Here is a 19,136-nt window from a genome sequence, read left to right as displayed (position 1 = left end):
CCCTTGCAGGACTTGCTCCATAGCTCTTTGCCAGATAGCTGGAGCTGATGCTATTCCAAAAACCAGTCGATTGTACTGGTACAGGCCTTTGTGTGTGTTTATTGTGAGATACTTTTTAGAGGTCTCCTCAACCTCCATCTGTAGATATGCCTGTGCCAAGTCAATTTTTGTGAAACGTTTCCCTCCGGATAGTGAGGCGAAAATATCTTCTATCCTCGGAAGAGGATACTGTACCGTGTGAAGGACCGGGTTTACAGTCACCTTAAAGTCCCCAAAGATGCGAATTTTTTTCTGTTCCTCAGAGTTATTTTTCAATGTTTTTTTCATGACTGGAACGATGGGTGTTGCCCATTCGCTCCAATCTATTTTGGATAATACGCCTGCCTTTTCCAAATTCTTCAGCTCTGCCTCGACTGCCGGACGTATTGCGTATGGCACCGGTCTTGCCTTAAAAATTTTTGGAATTGCTGTATCTTCCACTTTTATTGAGGCGGTGATGCCTTTCAAGGTTCCTAGTTTCTCTTGAAACACTTCTTTGGCGTTGGCCAAGATGTCTTTTAATCGTTCAGGTATGATGTCATCATTGTTTTTTTCCTTACTGGTCACCGTCAGTGCCTGAATGGAGTGCCAGTCTAAACGTATCTTCCTTATCCATTCACGTCCCAACAACGGTGGACCACTATCTTGTAGAATGTATAAATACAACTTTTGTATTTCTTTGCCGTTGTATACCACAGGCACCCTTATTTTTCCTTTGGGGTAGACTTTCTGCCCCGTATATGTTTTTAAGATAATGGATGTGTCTTTTAGAGGTATATGCGAAAATAGCCTCTCGTAATCTCGTCGATTTATTACGGTTAGAGCTGATCCTGTATCTAGCTCCATTTTAACTGGGGACCCTGCTATTGTGAGGGTAACCCAAATGGTTTGGTAATCCTCTTTGGCAAGTACATTATGTAATTTGAGACAGCTTAGTCTCTTGTTTCCGGAGTCGCTATCGCTATTCTGGTCTTCGGAGCTATTGTCCGTCATCATTTGTACCTTCCTGTACTTTTCTTTATTGATTTTTTGTTTTCTGTCAGTGGATTTATTTTGTCCAGATTGGCATACCCGTGCAATGTGTCCAATCTTACCACATTGCCTGCATGCTTTGCCCTTGAACCAGCAGTCCCTCTGGTTATGGGTGGATCTGCCGCAGCGATAACATCTTCCGAACTCCTGTGTCATTTTATGGGTGCCGAAGTCCTGTGTCTCTTGTTGTATCTCTGCAGCTCCTTTTGCTGCTGCTTCGTATGATACAGCCATACTGAAAGCTTTGTCCAATGTTAAATCTTTTTCAGAAAGCAGTCTTTTTTGTGTTCCTTCACTTAAGAGACCGCAAACAAATTTGTCTCGAAGATAATCCGATAGTCCTGCTCCGAATTGGCAGTACTTTGATAGCTTTCTTAATTCGGTTAGGTAATCAGCGTTACTATCATTCTTGTGTTGATTTCTCTTGAAGAACTTGAATCGTTCCGCTATCAGCAGCGGTGTTGGGTTTAAATGCTCCTGCAGGGTATCAACAATTTCTTTAAAAGTCTTGTCCTTTGGTTTGGCTGGAGTGATTAAATTTCGTAACAGCCCGTATGTCTTCGCGCCCATTAAGTTCAGAAGTACTGAAGCTTTTTTTTCCATCTGTTATTCCATTTGCAGTGCAATAAACCTCTACTCTTTCCACGTATGTGGTCCAATCTTCTATTTCGCCATCAAAAGCCTCAATATTACCAGATTTAGGCATTTCAGAAAAGATATGGCGCATCCCGTGCTTTTTTTTTCTTCTCTCTGTAGCAACGATATGGCGCTTCCCGCGCTTTCCCGCCGCTGCTACCGATAACAACGCTGTTTTACTGTGGTTTCCGTTTATTCACTGTTGGAGACTCGTTCCCGACGGAGGTCTAAACGCTGACCTGCTTGCCGCGCCGGCCGTCTCTCGAGTGCACCCTCCCAGTCCGTTATTGCTTGCCTCCGATTTCGCTGCCTGTCTCAGCTGTAGAGCCCGCCGCTGGAGCTCCAGCCTGACGCCCAGGAAGGATTAGCGCAGTACCTGTCACCAGCTTGGCCAGCTGGTGAAACCACAGTTTCTCTTACTTCCTTGAGTCTTCTGGACGCTGGAGGAATCGATGTCCTTGAGGTGCTGCCGAATTGCAGGTAAGTCCGTTTCCACTTCGTCGCCACTGTAGTGTCCGTGTGTAGATAAAGACACTGAAGACAGGAGTTGGTTCATAGGTATTTACTAAGCAAGTCTGGGGGGGGGTTTCTAAAGGATATACACAATACACAGGCTTATATAGCCCAAGTGGCAATTACCGGCATTACGCACACCTGGGGCTCTTAAAGGCACATTACACCATAATTGCTCTTAAAGGCACATACACCACAGGAAGGGTTGTGGGGCTGGAGGAGGTTAGAGATAGGGAGGGTTGTGGGGCTGGAGGAGGTTACAGAGATAGGAAGGGTTGTAGGGCTGGAGGAGGTTACAGAGATAGGAAGGGTTGTAGGGCTGGAGGAGGTTACAGAGATAGGAAGGGTTGTAGGGCTGGAGGAGGTTACAGAGATAGGGAGGGTTGTAGGGCTGGAGGAGGTTACAGAGACAGGGAAGGTTGTGGGGCTGGAGGAGGTTACAGAGATAGGGAGGGTTGTGGGGCTGGAGGAGGTTACAGAGATTGGAAGGGTTGTAGGGCTGGAGGAGGTTACAGAGATAGGGAGGGTTGTAGGGCTGGAGGAGGTTACAGAGATAGGGAGGGTTGTGGGGCTGGAGGAGGTTACAGAGATAGGAAGGGTTGTAGGGCTGGAGGAGGTTACAGAGATAGGAAGGGTTGTAGGGCTGGAGGAGGTTATAGAGATAGGGAGGGTTGTAGGGCTGGAGGAGGTTACAGAGATAGGAAGGGTTGTAGGGCTGGAGGAGGTTACAGAGACAGGGAGGGTTGTTGGGGCTGGAAGAGGTTACAGAGATAGGGAGGGTTGTGGGGCTGGAGGAGGTTACAGAGACAGGGAGGGTTGTAGGGCTGGAGGAGATTGCAGAGACAGGGAGGGTTGTTGGGGCTGGAAGAGGTTACAGAGATAGGGAGGGTTGTAGGGCTGGAGGAGGTTACAGAGATAGGAAGGGTTGTGGGGCTGGAGGAGGTTACAGAAATAGGGAGGGTTGTGGGGCTGGAGGAGGTTACAGAGATAGGGAGGGTTGTGGGGCTGGAGGAGGTTACAGAGATAGGGAGGGTTGTAAGGCTGGAGGAGGTTACAGAGATAGGGAGGGTTGTGGGGCTGGAGGAGGTTACAGAGATAGGGAGGGTTGTAGGGCTGGAGGAGGTTACAGAGATAGGGAGGGTTGTGGGGCTGGAGGAGGTTACAGAGATAGGAAGGGTTGTGGGGCTGGAGGAGGTTACAGAGATAGGGAGGGTTGTGGGGCTGGAGGAGGTTACAGAGATAGGAAGGGTTGTGGGGCTGGAGGAGGTTACAGAGACGGGGAGGGTTGTTGGGGCTGGAAGAGTTTACAGAGATAGGGAGGGTTGTAGTGCTGGAGGAGGTTACAGAGATAGGAAGGGTTGTAGGGGCTGGAGGAGATTGCAGAGACAGGGAAGGTTGTAGGGCTAGAAGAGGTTACAGAGATAGGGAGGGTTGTAGGGCTGGAGGAGGTTACAGAGATAGGGAGGGTTGTAGGGCTGGAGGAGGTTACAGAGATAGGGAGTGTTGTGGGGCTGGAGGAGGTTACAGAGATAGGGAGGGTTGTAGGGCTGGAGGAGGTTAGAGAGATAGGGAGGGTTGTGGGGCTGGAGGAGGTTACAGAGATAGGGAGGGTTGTGGGGCTGGAGGAGGTTACAGAGATAGGGAGGGTTGTGGGGCTGGAGGAGGTTACAGAGATAGGGAGGGGTGCGAGGCCATGGAGGGATTTGAACACGAGGATGAGAATTGTAAAATGGAGGCGTTGCCGGACCGAGAGCCAATGTAGTCAGCGAGCACAGGATTGAGGGTGGAAGATGGGACGCTGGCCATTGGAATAGTCGAGTCTGGAGGTAACGAAGGCGAGGAGGAAGGTTTCCACAACTGACAAGGTTGTAGCACTTGACTAACTCCAGAGGTCAGTGTCTGAGCCTCGAAGGAGACAGTAGTCCCGAAATAACTGGGGCACCGCTGTATTGCTGTAAGTGCATCAGGGAAGACACACAGCCACCCTAGCCCACTACTAGAAACACCACCCCCACCCCAAAATCCAAATCCTGGGCACAGAATCATTTACATATCTGGGGGCGGGCTGCCAATGCCTGCGGCTCCCAACTAATCCTGATCCTCCCTTCGAAGATGATGCTGAGGGGCTGTTTCTCTTGTCTGGAGTGTTTAGAACTAGGGGGCATAGTCTCAGGATAAAGGGTCGGCCATTTAAGACTGAGATGAGGAGGAATTTCTTCACTCAGAGTTGTGAATCTTTGGAATTCTCTGCCCCAGAGGGCTGTGAATGCTGAGTCTTTGAGTATATTCAAGGCCGAGACAGATCGATTTTTGGACTCTCGGGGAATCAAGGGATATGGCGATCGGGCGGGAAAGTGGAGTTGAGGTCGATGATCAGCCATGATCTTATTGAATGGCGGAGCAGGCTCGAGGGGCCATATGGCCTACTTCTGCTCTTATTTCTTATGCTCTTAAGCATCACATTGCTGCTCCGTCTGAATTCCAATCTAGAATATTGTGCCCAGTTTTGAACCCCTCATATGGTGGGGTATACCGAGGCTCTGGAGAAGTTCCAGAGGATGGCCACTAAAAGTATAGCAAGTCTTCAGGCTATTCATTATCAGGAAAGGCTTGGGGAACTAGGGCTAGATTTCACTGGAAAAATGTAGACTATGAGGGGATATAGCCGAGATCTTTAAAATGAAAGAAACAGATTCTGTTTGGGTGGATTGGATTATTGAGCTATCAGAATTGATGCAATTTTCTAGAGGCAGTGCCGGGCAGATACAGGACGGAGCGCAGAAAACCACGCAATGCTGCACTTACCAGAGGTGGTCATGGGGACAAGCCGCAGCAAACTTGGGTCGGAGCTCATGGAAATCCCTCGCTGGGAACCGAGACAGATCGAGGGTCTTCAACTGCTCAAAGAAATGGGAGGCCATCTTGGTCAGGGGGTCAAGGTGCAACGGGCTCTCGGGTGGTGGCAGTGGATCGATGTGCAGCACGGACACAGAAAGACTGCCGATTGCCAGCCGGATAACAACCTCGGGTCTGGATTCATCGATGGGGTGTGACTTGGAAGCGAGACCTGAAAGATAAGGAGGGGAAACTTTACAGGTAATTACTGTAAATTAATACTGTGAAAAACATACAAGAAAAAAGCTCATCTCTTTCTCAATTTACCTCAAGCCTCCACCTTTTCTTGTCTCTCTATTTTATCGATACTACAATCACTCGTAAGAACATAACATAAGACGTAGGAGCAGGAGTCGGTCATTTGGCCCCTCGAGCCTGCTCCGCCATTCAATAAGATCAAGGCTGATCTGATCTTGGCCTCAACTCCACTTCCCTGCCCACTCCCCATAACCCTCGACTCCCTTATCGTTCAAAAATCTGTCTATCTCCACCTTAAATATATTCAATGACCCAGCCGCCACAGCTCTCTGGGGAAGAGAATTCCAAAGATTCACAACCCTCAGAGAAGAAATTCTTCCTCAATTACAATTTAAAAGGGTGCCCCTTATTCTGAAATTATGCCCCCTGGTTCTAGATTCCCCCACGAGGAGAAACATCCTCTCTGCATCCACCCTGTCAAGCCCCTTCAGAATCTTATATGTTTCAGTAAGATCCCCTCTCATTCTTCTAAACTCCAATGAGTATAGGCCCAACCTGCTCAACCTTTCTTCACCCAATGAACTTTCCTCTTTTGTTACTGCTCCCCACCCCACCCTCCCCCCTTGTCCTACACACTGTCCTGCTCCCTGCACACTCACTCCATTGAAACCAAGACCCATCGCACTCAGTCTTTCCCAGGACCTCCAAACTGCGGAGCTCCTCACCTCCTCAGTCCTGCCCACCACCCAACCTCTCCCAACCAGACAGGGGGCGGGGTGTGTGTGTGTGTGTGTGTGTGTGTGTGTGTGTGTGTGTGTGTGTGTGTGAGAGAGAGAGAGAGAGAGAGGCTGTATTTGAGCTGCTCCAAGGCCTGTGCTGTTTACAAACTGAAATTCACTCCTTCCACTCTTCATTTTTAACACCACGGAACTACCTACGCCTCTTCCCACATCTCCGGCCAACGCCGGCCACTGGGAGGAGCACACGAGCCTCCCAAGGACAAATTCCCTCCGATTATCTGTCCATCCCTGCGGGGAAAGACTTGGCATCGATTCAACACATGAAGGGCCGTGGCTGCTCACCCAGGCCATCCTCCACACAGCATGTGAACCGTTCACTTCAATGTCCTTCGCTGGTCATTTATTCCACGGCACAATGACCTTCTGGGTGGAAAACCTCAGCTGGCGCAGTAAACTCCCGAGCCCCCTCAGCAGACTGAACCCCGCTGAAAGTTAGTCAGAACAAATTAAGCCGCCAGCCTCGCGTGGAGGGGGTAGGTGTCGGATAATCGCATTTAGCTGCTATCCTCAACCAGAATAAGTCTTGCTCATCGACACTCGCTCATTACAGTTTACATTTGGCACTTGCTTTGATGGGCGTCACAAGCCTGTCTCAGCACCCAGCTTCCATTGAACAGTACACAACAGTGCATTCTGCAACTTACTGCTTGGCCGGAGAGGTCGCTGTATTATTGGCAACTCTTTGGAATTAAACGCCGGCTCCCGTATCACTCGGCCCCCTTGTCCAGAGCGATCCAGGTAATCATCCCACGATGTGGAAAACTAAAACAAGGGGAAAGATTCATTTTATTTATGTTAGTTTTGTGTCATTCTCAGAGTATCCCAGGACGTAGGTGACATGAGAACATAAGAAATAGGAGCAGGAGTAGGCCATTCGGCCCCTCGAGCCTGCTCCGCCATTCAATAAGATCAAGGCTGATCTGATCTTGGCCTCAACTCCACTTCCCTGCCAACTCCCCATAACCCTCGACTCCCTTATCGTTCAAAAATCTGTCTATCTCCACCTTAAATATATTCAATGACCCAGCCTCCACAGCTCTCTGGGGAAGAGAATTCCAAAGATTCACGACCTTCCGAGAAGGAATTCCTCCTCATCTCCGTCTTAAATGGGTGCCCCCTTATTCTGAAACTATGCCCCCTCGTTCTAGATTCCCCCACGAGGGGAAACATCCTCTCAGCATCCACCCTGTCGAGCCCCCTCAGAATCTTATATGTTTCAATAAGATCCCCTCTCATTCTTCTAAACTCCAATGAGTATAGGCCCAACCTGCTCAACCTTTCTTCATAAGTCAACCCCTTCATCTCCGGAATCAACCAAGTGAAGCATCCGCAGTATTTTGCTATTGAACCTTCTCTGAACTGCCTCCAATGCAAGTACATCCTTCCCTAAATAAGGAGACCAAAACTGTACACAGTACTCCAGGTGTGGTCTCACCAACGCCCTGTACAGTTGTAACAGGACTTCCCTGTTTTTATACTCCATTCCCTTTGCAATAAAGGCCAACATTCCATTTGCCTTCCTAATTACTTGCTGTACCTGCATGCTAACTTTGTGTTTCATGTATGAGGACCCCCAGGTCCCTCTGTACCGCAGTGATGCTGACAAGGCCGCATTTAATTACATAAACAAAGCAAACCGAGCACTGGGGTTCATTTCTAGAGGGGTAGAATTGTAAATCAGAGATGTAACGTTAAACTTATATAGGACCTCGGTTAGACTACACGGAGTACCGTGCACAGTTCTGGTCTCCATATTATTAAAAAGGATATAGATGCACAGGAAAAAGTGCAAAAAAGGTTTACTCGGATGATACCAGGACTGAGAGGTTATACATTGAACAGGCTGGGGCTCTTTTCTCTAGAAATGAGAAGGCTGAACGGTGACCTAATAGAGGTCTTTAAAATTATGAAAGGGTTTGATAGAGTGTACACGGAGAGAATGTTTCCACTTGTGGGGAACACCAAAACTAAGGGTCATAAACAATGTTCCCTCTAATTTTTTTTTGGGGGGGGGGGGGGTGTGCAGTGGACTGTGCAGCGCATTCAAATTTCCACTCCTGCGTGATTTTTCCCATTGTGAATCTGGCAAGCGGCCTGTGGGGGACCTCCAGACAGCTGTGCTTAACGGGAACATTGGCCATAAATATAAGATAGTCACTAAAAAATCCAGTAAGGAATCTTGCCAACATTTCTCTAATGATTATGTTCTGCAGCAGTTCTTTAGAGCGGAGCGGCTTGCTTGGCCACTACAAGAGTCAATCACAGTGTGGGACTGGAGTCACCCATCACCCAGACTGGCGAAGGACGGCAGCCTCCTTTCCCTGAAGCACATTAATAAACCAGTTGGGTTTTTAACAACAAGCCATCAATTTTCCTGGTATCAGCCCACAAATGACCAGATTTATTGAATTCAATTTCACAATTTGTCACAGCAGAATTTCAACTCTCAACCTCAAAGATGCTAGCCCATAACCACGCCACGGCCGGACATAACCACGGCACGACCACATGCATAGTGAGTGTGGTAAATTATATACTTTGTGATGATCAAGTTCAGCGTGGTTATGACCTTGTAATATACTGACTGCTGCCTGCTATTTTTCATGTGTCTTTGGATAGAATAATGGGTATCAGAGAAGCATTAACATGACACATATATTCTCTCTCACTTACCCCTGTAGCACTCTGCGGAGAGCTGCCTGCTGAGTTGGCATGCGTGCTGCTCAATGATAATTCCATATCAATAGTTGGTTGTCCAAGGGGTGGAAGAGATGCCACGCTGTTTGACATTTCCATGTCTGCCATTGAGAAGAAGACCTCATCTTCTGCTGTGAGAAATGAACAGGTCAGTAATGAGGTACACTCAGAACTAAACACCCAACTTATTTTGCCAAGCGACATAGTTGGACGAGGGCTGGTGGTAGCGATAAAAAATGACCCCTCCCTGCTCTTTGTTGAGTTAGCTTGTCTCAGCGGTGGAGGAAGTGATTGGGGGAGGGGGTGGGGGGCTACCACTGGATTAGAGTGGAGGTAAACAGCCCCAGTTTCTGCTCCTGAATGATATCCAGTGATCCCTGCTGAAAAGTGGGTGTGGATGTCAGGTGAGTTCAGTCAGGGTTCGGCTGTGATGCCACCGGTGGAATCGCCTGCTGGCACTCACAACAACAAGCTTGTATTTATATAGCGCCTTAACGTAGTAAAATGTCCAAGGCGCTACACAGGAGTATTTTAAGACAAGAAAAATTGACACCGATCTGCATAAGGATAAATTAGGGCAGGTGACCAAAAGCTTGGTCAAAGAGGTAGGTTTTAAGGAGCGCCTTAAAGGAGGAAAGAGAGGTAGAGAGGCGGAGAGGTTTAGGCAGGGAATTCCAGAGCACACGGTCTGAAGAACTGTTAGAGCAAGTCGTTGAAGAGCACCAACACCCATTAACCCTCACCTGGAATAGTGGGGGGGGGGGGGGGGGGGGGGAAGAGAAAGAAAGAGTGGAATAAGAACATAAGAATTAGGAGCAGGAGTAGGCCATTCGGCCCTTCGAGCCTGCTCCACCATTCAATGAGATCATGGCTTATCTTCTGTCTCAATTCCATTCACCGGCACTATCGCCATGTCACTTGACGCCCTTACTAGTCAGAAATCTATCGACTTCTGTTTTGAATATGCCCAATGACTGAGCCTCCACAGCTCTCTGGGGTAGAGAATTCCAAAGATTCACCACCCTCTGTGTGAAGAAATGTCTTCTCATCACAGTCCTGAATGGCCTACCCTTTATCCTGAGGCTGTGGCCCCTGGTTCTAGATTCCCCAGCCAAGGGAAACATTCTCCCAGCATCCACCCTATCAAGCCCTGTAATAATTTTGTATGCTTCAATGAGATCCCCTCTAATTCTTCTGAATTCAAGAGAATACAGGGCTAGTTTACTCAATCTCTTCTCATACAACAGTCCCGCCATCCCAGGAATCAATCTCGTGAACCTTCGTTGCACTCCCTCTATGGCAAGTATATCCTTCCTTAGGTAAGGAGACTAAAATTGTACACAGTACTCCAGGTGCGGTCTTACCAAGGCCCTATATAATTGGAGTAAGACTTCTTTACTCCTGTACTCAAATCCTCTTGTAATGAAGGCCAGCATACCATTTGCCTTCCTAATGGCTTGCTGCACCTGCACATTCACTTTCAGTGACTCATGTACAAGGACACCCAGGTCCCTTTGGGTATCTGCATTCCCCAATCTTTCACCATTTAGGAAATACTCTGCCTTGCTGTTTTTTCTACCAAAGTGGAATGGGAAGAAAGTATAACCAATGTACTAAATGTTTATCTTACAGGCCATTTAATTGCTAAGCAATTCAGTGTAATCAAGTACAGAAACATGCACCAAACTGATTGCACTTTAATAGTTATCGTGAAGCATCACCTCAAGTTTAATGGGTTTGATCCATTAGCGTTTAATACTTTGATCAGATGGGTAATACTAGCATTGACCTAGCTAACACCATCCGAAAGCCCCATCACCACAAGGACTGCACAGTTTAAGGAGAAGGCCCACCATCATCTTAGGGCAGCTAGGGAATGGTAATAAATGCAGCCTTGCCAAAGTTAAAGAAGAGTTTAGAATAATGAGATGTGATCTCATTGAAACATAAGATTCTGAGGGGGATTGATAGGGTAGATGCCGAGAGGTTGTTTCCCCCTGGCTGGATGGTCTCGAACTAGGGGACATAGTCTCAGGATAAGGGGTAGGCCATTTAAGACTGAGATGAGGAGGAATTTCTTCACTCAGAGGGTTGTGAATCTTTGGAATTCTCTACCCCAGAGGACTGTGGATGCTGAGTCTTTGAGTATATTCAAGGCTGAGATAGATAAGATTTTGGGGCTCTAAGGGAATCGAGGGATATGGGGATCGGGCGGGAAAGTGGAGTTGAGGTCGAAGATCAGCCATGATCTTATTGAATGGCGGAGCAGGCTCGAGGGGCCGTGTGGCGGAGCAGGCTCGAGGGGCCGTGTGGCGGAGCAGGCTCGAGGGGCCGTGTGGCGGAGCAGGCTCGAGGGGCCGTGTGGCGGAGCAGGCTCGAGGGGCCGTGTGGCGGAGCAGGCTCGAGGGGCCGTGTGGCGGAGCAGGCTCGAGGGGCCGTGTGGCGGAGCAGGCTCGAGGGGCCGTGTGGCGGAGCAGGCTCGAGGGGCCGTATGGCCGACTCCTGCTCCTAATTCTTATGTTCTTATGTTACCCAGTATCCACTTAGCCTCATTTCCTCTGCCCTTTCCTCACACTGCTTTAAAAAAGTTATTTTTCCAATATTTATCCATTTTCCTTTTAAAAGCGATTATGGATTCTGTTTCCACCATTGTTTCTGGTCGGACAAATCATGTCCCAACAATCCTTCAATACATTTTTTAAAAATTCTCCTAAACTCTCCCTTTTCTTCCAGAAACACTGAAGTTGGGCCAGTGGTCGGAACACAAACTTACAGGTGAGGCCGAGATTCCCCCCCCGCCCAACCTCTTCAACTCCAAAACACCAGAACAACTGCTGAACTAGCCCAAGTGGTCGGAACACAAACTTACAGGTGAGGCGGAGATTCCCTCCCCCCCCCCCCCCCCCCGCCCGCCCAACCTCTTCAACTCCAAAACACCAGAACAACTGCTGAACTAGCCCAAGTGGTCGGAACACAAACTTACAGGTGAGGCAGAGATTCCCCCCCGCACCCCCCCCCCGCCCCCGCCCGCCCAACCTCTTCAATTCCAAAACACCAGAACAACTGCTGAACTAGCCCAAGGGTGCAGAATGTATTTCTCTGCCGGAGCAATTAGCTATCAATCAACCCCGTTCCCCAACCACATCCTGTGGGCCATGCCCTGCCACGAAAGTTCAGCTTCTTCCATCCATTCGAGATTGTCGCTCATCAACCACAAAGACACAATGGCACCTGGCTGGTATTCTCAAGAAGCAAAAAAAAAAGTCAACTCCAATAACCCAACCATTAGCTCCCAGACCGGAAACGGGCCGGAGTGATTAACTGAACAGTTGAGATGATTGCTTTTACATAGCTGTTCTGTTTGTTTGTAGATAACAGATGTCAGCGTGATGGGTTTGTGAGTGTACCAGATGTCAGTGCGATGGGTTTGAGTGTACCAGATGTCAGTGCGATGGGTTTGAGTGTACCAGATGTCAGTGCGATGGGTTTGAGAGTGTACCAGATGTCAGTGCGATGGGTTTGAGAGTGTACCAGATGTCAGTGCGATGGGTTCGAGTGTACCAGATGTCAGTGCGATGGGTTTGAGTGTACCAGATGTCAGTGCGATGGGTTTGACTGTACCAGATGTCAGTGCGATGGGTTTGACTGTACCAGATGTCAGTGTGATGGGTTTGACTGTACCAGATGTCAGTGTGATGGGTTTGAGTGTACCAGATGTCAGTGTGATGGGTTTGAGTGTACCAGATGTCAGTGCGATGGGTTTGAGTGTACCAGATGTCAGTGCGATGGGTTTGAGTGTACCAGATGTCAGTGCGATGGGTTTGACTGTACCAGATGTCAGTGCGATGGGTTTGACTGTACCAGATGTCAGTGTGATGGGTTTGACTGTACCAGATGTCAGTGCGATGGGTTTGAGTGTACCAGATGTCAGTGTGATGGGTTTGAGTGTACCAGATGTCAGTGTGATGGGTTTGAGTGTACCAGATGGCAGTGTGATGGGTTTGACTGTACCAGATGTCAGTGCGATGGGTTTGAGTGTACCAGATGTCAGTGTGATGGGTTTGAGTGTACCAGATGTCAGTGCGATGGGTTTGAGAGTGTACCAGATGTCAGTGCGATGGGTTCGAGTGTACCAGATGTCAGTGCGATGGGTTTGAGTGTACCAGATGTCAGTGCGATGGGTTTGACTGTACCAGATGTCAGTGCGATGGGTTTGACTGTACCAGATGTCAGTGTGATGGGTTTGACTGTACCAGATGTCAGTGTGATGGGTTTGAGTGTACCAGATGTCAGTGTGATGGGTTTGAGTGTACCAGATGTCAGTGCGATGGGTTTGAGTGTACCAGATGTCAGTGCGATGGGTTTGAGTGTACCAGATGTCAGTGCGATGGGTTTGACTGTACCAGATGTCAGTGCGATGGGTTTGACTGTACCAGATGTCAGTGTGATGGGTTTGACTGTACCAGATGTCAGTGCGATGGGTTTGAGTGTACCAGATGTCAGTGTGATGGGTTTGAGTGTACCAGATGTCAGTGTGATGGGTTTGAGTGTACCAGATGGCAGTGTGATGGGTTTGACTGTACCAGATGTCAGTGCGATGGGTTTGAGTGTACCAGATGTCAGTGCGATGGGTTTGAGTGTACCAGATGTCAGTGCGATGGGTCTGAGTGTACCAGATGTCAGCATGATGTTGCGTTTAAGAATGTGTACGAGTTCTCAGCGTGATGCTGTGCTTGTGAAATTAATCGTGTTTTGGTTTGAAGTTGTGCTTTTGAGTGTGTACCATACCGCGGCTTGAAGTTGTTCGAACGGTTTCGGTCTCGTAATAGCTCTGTTCTGCCGAGATGCCAGGGGACAACTTCTCCTTCTGCAGGTATCGGTTGAGTTCCATTTGAATCAGATATTGATCCTCCTGCTGCATCGGCCGATTCCTCCGGCTCTTCGATTGAGCGACTGTTGCCTCCGAGCACCCTGAACAAGCCAAAGACAACTAAATAATTGCTCCATCTTCAGCAGACCATTCACATCAACTAACTAAAGATAAAAGAAACACCAGTCAGTCTGCTTTTGGTACTGTTGTACAGCCCTACAACCCTCCAAAATCAATGTGCTCCTCCACTTCTGGCCACTTGTGCATCCCCGATTTTCATCGCCCCACCATTGGTGGCCGTGCCTTCAGTTCTGAAATTCCCTCCCTAAACCTCTCCAATTCTCTACGTCCCTCTCTTCCTTTAAGTTGCTCCTTAAAACTCTTTGACCAACTGATCACTTGTCCTAATATGTGGCTCGGTGTCAAATTTTGTTTGATAACGCTCCTGTGACGCTCCTTGGGACGCTTTACTACATTAAAGGTGCTATATAAATACAAGTTGTTGTTGTTTGGTTGAGACAGGACACTAAGAGAAATCCGTTATCTTTTTAGAAGATTGCCATGGGATCTTTAATGTCCAGCTGACCAGGCAGACGGGACCTCGGTTTATCTGAAGGATGGCATCTCGAACAATGCAGCACTCCCTTTGTGCTGCACTGGAGTGTCAGCCGAGATTATGAACTTCGGTTTTGCTGTGGGTTTCAAGCTCACAAGCTTTGGTCAAGAGACGAGAGTGTGACCTATTGAACCAAGCTGACCACAGAACCATAGAAGTTTACAGCACAGAAGGAGGCTATCGGAGCCATCCTGTCTGTGCTGGCTCTTTGCAAAAGCAATCCGGTTGCCCTGCTCTCACTCTCCATAGCCCTGTATCTTCCTCTGTTTAAAATATTGATCCATTTTTTCCCTTAAAAGATACAATGGTCTCTGCCAAAACTATTTTCTGTGACACCAACAACCCTCCGTGTACAGGACTATGTTCCGAAACATGTCAATCACAGCAGCTACAGTGCCTTGAAGATAATAAGAACATAAGAAATAGGAGCAGGGGTCGGCCATACGGCCCCTTAAGCCATTCAATAAGATCATGGCTGATCTTCGACCTCAACTCCACTTTCCCGGCCTATCCCCATATTCCTCGATTCCCTTAATATCCAAAAATCTATCGATCTCTGTCTTGTATATACTCAACGACTGAGCCTCCACAGCCCTCTGGGGTAGAGAATTCCAAAGATTCCAATAATGAGGATTGATTCATCAGCTGACTGTTTTGCTGCAATGGTAACAAGGTGGCTTCTAGCATTTCCCAAGTTGTACTTTCCAGCTCTTCTGTGAAGCTTTCACCCACATCAAAAGTTGGCTAATGACGGAATTGAGAAAGCAGCAACATCCAAGTTCAGATACAGTAACATCTCAAATTACAGCTGTTGCAATCATCAGCCTCTCGAAGGCAACTCATGTGCTGCATTCTTTGCTCGAGCTACTCTCGGCTGTCCAGCCTGACTTGGAACAACGCAGCAAAATCCAACTGGCAAGACAGTTTCTCCAAACTGAACCGGAATGAAGGGTTTTATATAAATGTAAAAATAATCTACACGGGTACGGTAGTGAAGCGGTTCTGTTACTGGACTAATAATCCAGAGAACGTGAGCTCAAATCCCATCATGGCCCGTTTGAGAATTTGAATTAACGTTGAAAAAAAAATGTGGAAATAAAAAGCTGGGATCAGTAAATCTCATCGCATTTAAAAAGTACTTGAATATGTACTTGAAGTGCCGTAATCTACAAGGCTATGGATCAAGAGCTGGACAGTGGGATTAGGCTGGGTAGCTCTTTGTCGGCCGGCACGAACACGATGGGCCGAATGGCCTCCTTCTGAGCCGTAAACTTCTGTGATTCTAAAAGTGACCATGAAGCTGTCGGATTGTGGTTAAAAACCCAACTGGTTCACTAATGTCCTTTAGGGAAGGAAACCTGCCGTCCTTACCCGGTCTGGGCCTAGCTGTGACTCCAGTCCCACACCCAACGGGGTTGACTCTTAACAAGAGACTCAGTTCAGGGCATTAAATGCCGGCCATTCCAACAACATCCACATCCCAAGAACTAATTAAAAAAAATATTCAGAACAACTGTGCTGACATAAACCAACTGTTTTCCCTTTTTTGGTGGGCTTAAGGGAAGCGCAGTAAAACGTAATAAACAGTTGCAAACATTTAGAGGCCTGAGCTGAGTTGGCGGCCTTCTCCTGGTGTAACAGTTGGGTGCTACAAGTGGCCTCTGCTGGCGGGGGAATAAGCCAGGGTTCCAGCTCCAGATCGCCGCGACACAGCGTTTAAACCCGTATCAGGCCAACAGAAACTCCACCCCTGAGGCTTGCTTACCAGTTGGTTTGGGGAAATGGGTCAGTTCTGCACGTGTCCATAATGCTTTTGACCAACCAGAGGAAGGCAGAGAAGAGGCAAGAGACTCACATAGGGAGAGAGAGAGAAAACTGCAGAGCGCGAGTGTCACCCCGTGATAACTCCAAGCCAACTGGATGGCAGCTGGTCACAGAGCAGATGGCCCGAGAACAATGTTGTGGTGTTTAACACATCAAGGGTGGGTCAAAGCAGGAAGAGAAATCAATACATTCGAAATACAAATGGTAAAAAAAACCCCCAAGGACTGACCTGGCAGTAGAATGGTGCTGAGCATGTCCAGGAGGAGGTGGACCTGTCGCGGAGACAGGAAGAAATTGACAGACTCGATCTGTCCCTCCACGTCCAGCTGTGCGAGAGAGAAACACAGTTAAATCACAGCGTTCCTGCACTTAACAATCAAATTGATCTTCATCTCTTCTGAGTGGAAATCACACTTTGTTTTCCCAGCTTTGCTCCCCTGGAAGGTGCTGGCTCCTGCTGGGGTGCAGGTCTACAGGTGTCAGGAGCCCCAAGGTACATCACCCAAGAGGCGATTTTTCCACAGGTGATCCTAGACACCAAGTGCTGGCAGGAGATTCGACCATCAGTACCATGTCAGAACCTGTCCTTTCAGAACATCTACAGAAACTAGGGTCATTGAATAACAATCATGAGCAGGAACCTTGTGACGTAAGAAAACTACTAGGCACTTGGTCTAAGCGTTAAACAAAGCTTTAATCAACTGTTTTACAACATGGAGGTCTAGTTGTGTCCTTCACTAGTTCCTGTTAAGAATGTCCTGCACAAGCTGGGCCCATGCCCGAGTATTTATACTCTCCCTGGACAGCGCCACCCGTAGGCCGCTCAGTATTATTTCATAAGTCTTTCTTTCATGAATGACTGATTCATGTCACCTTGGATTATTTTCACCTCCCTAGCTCAGAGATACTGAAGCCAACAGAGGTGCCCCAGCTGAGGCCAGCTAACTCAGCACAGACTGGGGATCAAACCTCTGACACAGAAACATAGAAATATAGAAGATAGGAGCAGGAGTAGGCCATACGACCCCTCGAGCCTGCTCCGCCATTCAATGAGATCATGGCTGATCATCCAAATTCAGTACCCTGTCCCTGCTTTCTCCCCATACCCCTTGATCCCGTTAGCCTTAAGAAATATATCTAACTCCTTCTTGAATATATTTAATGAATTGGCCTCCACTGCCTTCTGTGGTAGAGAATTCCACAGATTCACCACTCTCTGGGTGAAGTAATTTCTTCTCATCTCTGTCCTAAATGGCTTACCCCTTATCCTTAGACTGTGACCCCTGGTTCTGGACGACTCGGTAGCACATGCACAGTGCCTTGACCCACTGGGTCATGAGGGAAGCTAAATACAGGAAACTTTGGTTTATCCGGAGGTTAACTGTCCGGAATGCTCGAGCCACCGGCAAAAATCAGGAGCCGTTTCGTTAGGTTTTTTTTCTTTTCGTTGCTTTTTTTTCCACCAGTCAGGCTCTGCAAGGTCTCGCTGAAGCTGTTGCTAAGCTACAGAGACGCTTGCAAGGTACGGCCGGCTGTTTAGAAGCTGTTAGGGTTTGTTGCCAGATACGGAGCTCAAAATCTCCGTATGTTTCAACATTAGCGCTGGTTTGTCCGGCAGTTTTGATGGGACAGCAACAGCTCGGTCCCGTCGGTGCCAGATAGCACAAAGTTTCCTGTATACTATTTCAGGGGTATCTCTTAAAGGGCTGTCCACTCAGTCCCATTCCACTGCTCTTTTCCCATTAAGCCCATCGTGCCTGTGCCAGCTCCCTGAAAGAGTTAACCACTCAGTCCCATTTACCCTGCTCTTTTCCCCAGACCCTTTAAATGTTTTCTTTTTCAAATATGTATCCACTTCCGTTTTAAAAGCTATCATGGATTCTGGTTCCACCCGTTTCTGGTCAGGGATTTCATTATCGTAATAATCCTCTGGATAAAAATATACTCCGAAACTCTCAAACACAAAAGCAAAATACTGCGGATGCTGGAAATCTGAAATAAAAACAGAAAATGCTGGAAACACTCAGCAGGTCAGGCAGCATCTGTGGAGAGAGAATCAGAGTCAACGTTTCAGGTCGATGACCCTTCGTCAGAACTGGAAAAAGCAGGAGATCGAACAGGTTTTAAGCAAGTGTAGGGGCAGGGAAAGGGGGGGGGGGGGGGGAGGGGAGGAAAGAACAAAAGGGAAGGTCTGTGATAGGATGGAAGGCAGGAGAGGTGAAGAGAAACTCTCTCTTTGTTCTTTTGGTGATTATCTGAAACTTATGCCCTCTAGTAACCGACTTACCAACCAGTTTTTCTTAACAAAACCCCTCATAATTTTGAATACCTCTATCAAATCTCCTCTGAACTTTCTTCATTCTAATGAAAAGAGGCCCAGTTTCTCTCGTCTTGCCGATAACTGAAGCCTTTAATCTCTGGTATCACATAAGAATTAGGAGCAGGAGCAGGCCACATGGCCCCTCAAGTCTGCTACGCCATTCAATAAGATCATATCCCTCGAGCCCAAAAATGTATTTATTGCAGCCTTGAATATACTCAAAGACTCAGCATCCACAGCCCTTTGGGGTAGAGAATTCCAAAGATTCACACCCTGCGAGTGAAGAAATTCCTCCTAATCTCAGTCTTAAATGGCCTACCCCTTATCCTGAGACTATGTCCCCCAGTTCGAGACACTCCAACCAGGGGGAAACAACCTCTCGGTGTCTACCCTGTCAATCCCCCTCAGAATCTTGTATGTTTCAATGAGATCACCTCTCATTCTTCTAAACTCCAGAGAGTAAAGGCTATTGTACACAATCTCTCCTCATAGGACAGCCCTCTCATCCCGGGAATCAATCTAGTGAACCTTCGTTGAACCGCCTCCAAGGCAAGTATATCCTTCCTTGGATAAGGAGACCAGAACTGTGCACAGTACTCCAGGTGTGGTCTCATCAAAGCCTGTACAATGGTAGCAAGACTTTCTTACTCATGTACTCCAACCCCCTTGCAATAAAGGCCAACAACCCATTTGCCT

General features: G+C 47.9%; 1 protein-coding gene across 5 annotated transcripts in view; it reads right to left on the bottom strand.

Annotated features, from left to right (window-relative positions):
• Positions 1-19,136, bottom strand: part of atg2b (autophagy related 2B) — a 152,977-nt gene that overhangs the window by 98,974 nt on the left and 34,867 nt on the right. For 4 of the 5 annotated variants that reach the window (XR_015080165.1, XM_086002549.1, XM_086002553.1 and 1 more), the window contains exons 7-11: positions 16,350-16,446; positions 13,599-13,781; positions 8,787-8,941; positions 6,758-6,875; positions 5,026-5,287 (exon numbers count right to left, since the gene is read on the bottom strand). Coding sequence is in view for 4 of the 5 variants with exons in the window: in XM_086002549.1 (XP_085858675.1) it covers positions 5,026-5,287; positions 6,758-6,875; positions 8,787-8,941; positions 13,599-13,781; positions 16,350-16,446 (815 nt within the window). In the remaining variant the exon portion in view is untranslated. The remainder of the gene's footprint in view (positions 1-5,025; positions 5,288-6,757; positions 6,876-8,786; positions 8,942-13,598; positions 13,782-16,349; positions 16,447-19,136) is intronic. The other variant, XM_086002550.1, reaches the window with a different exon arrangement.

Source organism: Somniosus microcephalus, chromosome 12 (assembly GCF_052327205.1).
Source record: "Somniosus microcephalus isolate GS21.2 chromosome 12, FLI_Smic_1.0, whole genome shotgun sequence".
Taxonomy (NCBI): Eukaryota; Metazoa; Chordata; class Chondrichthyes; order Squaliformes; family Somniosidae; genus Somniosus; species Somniosus microcephalus.
The sequence above is the reverse complement of the archived record's forward strand: the minus strand, read 5'-3'. Positions and strand labels throughout refer to the sequence as shown.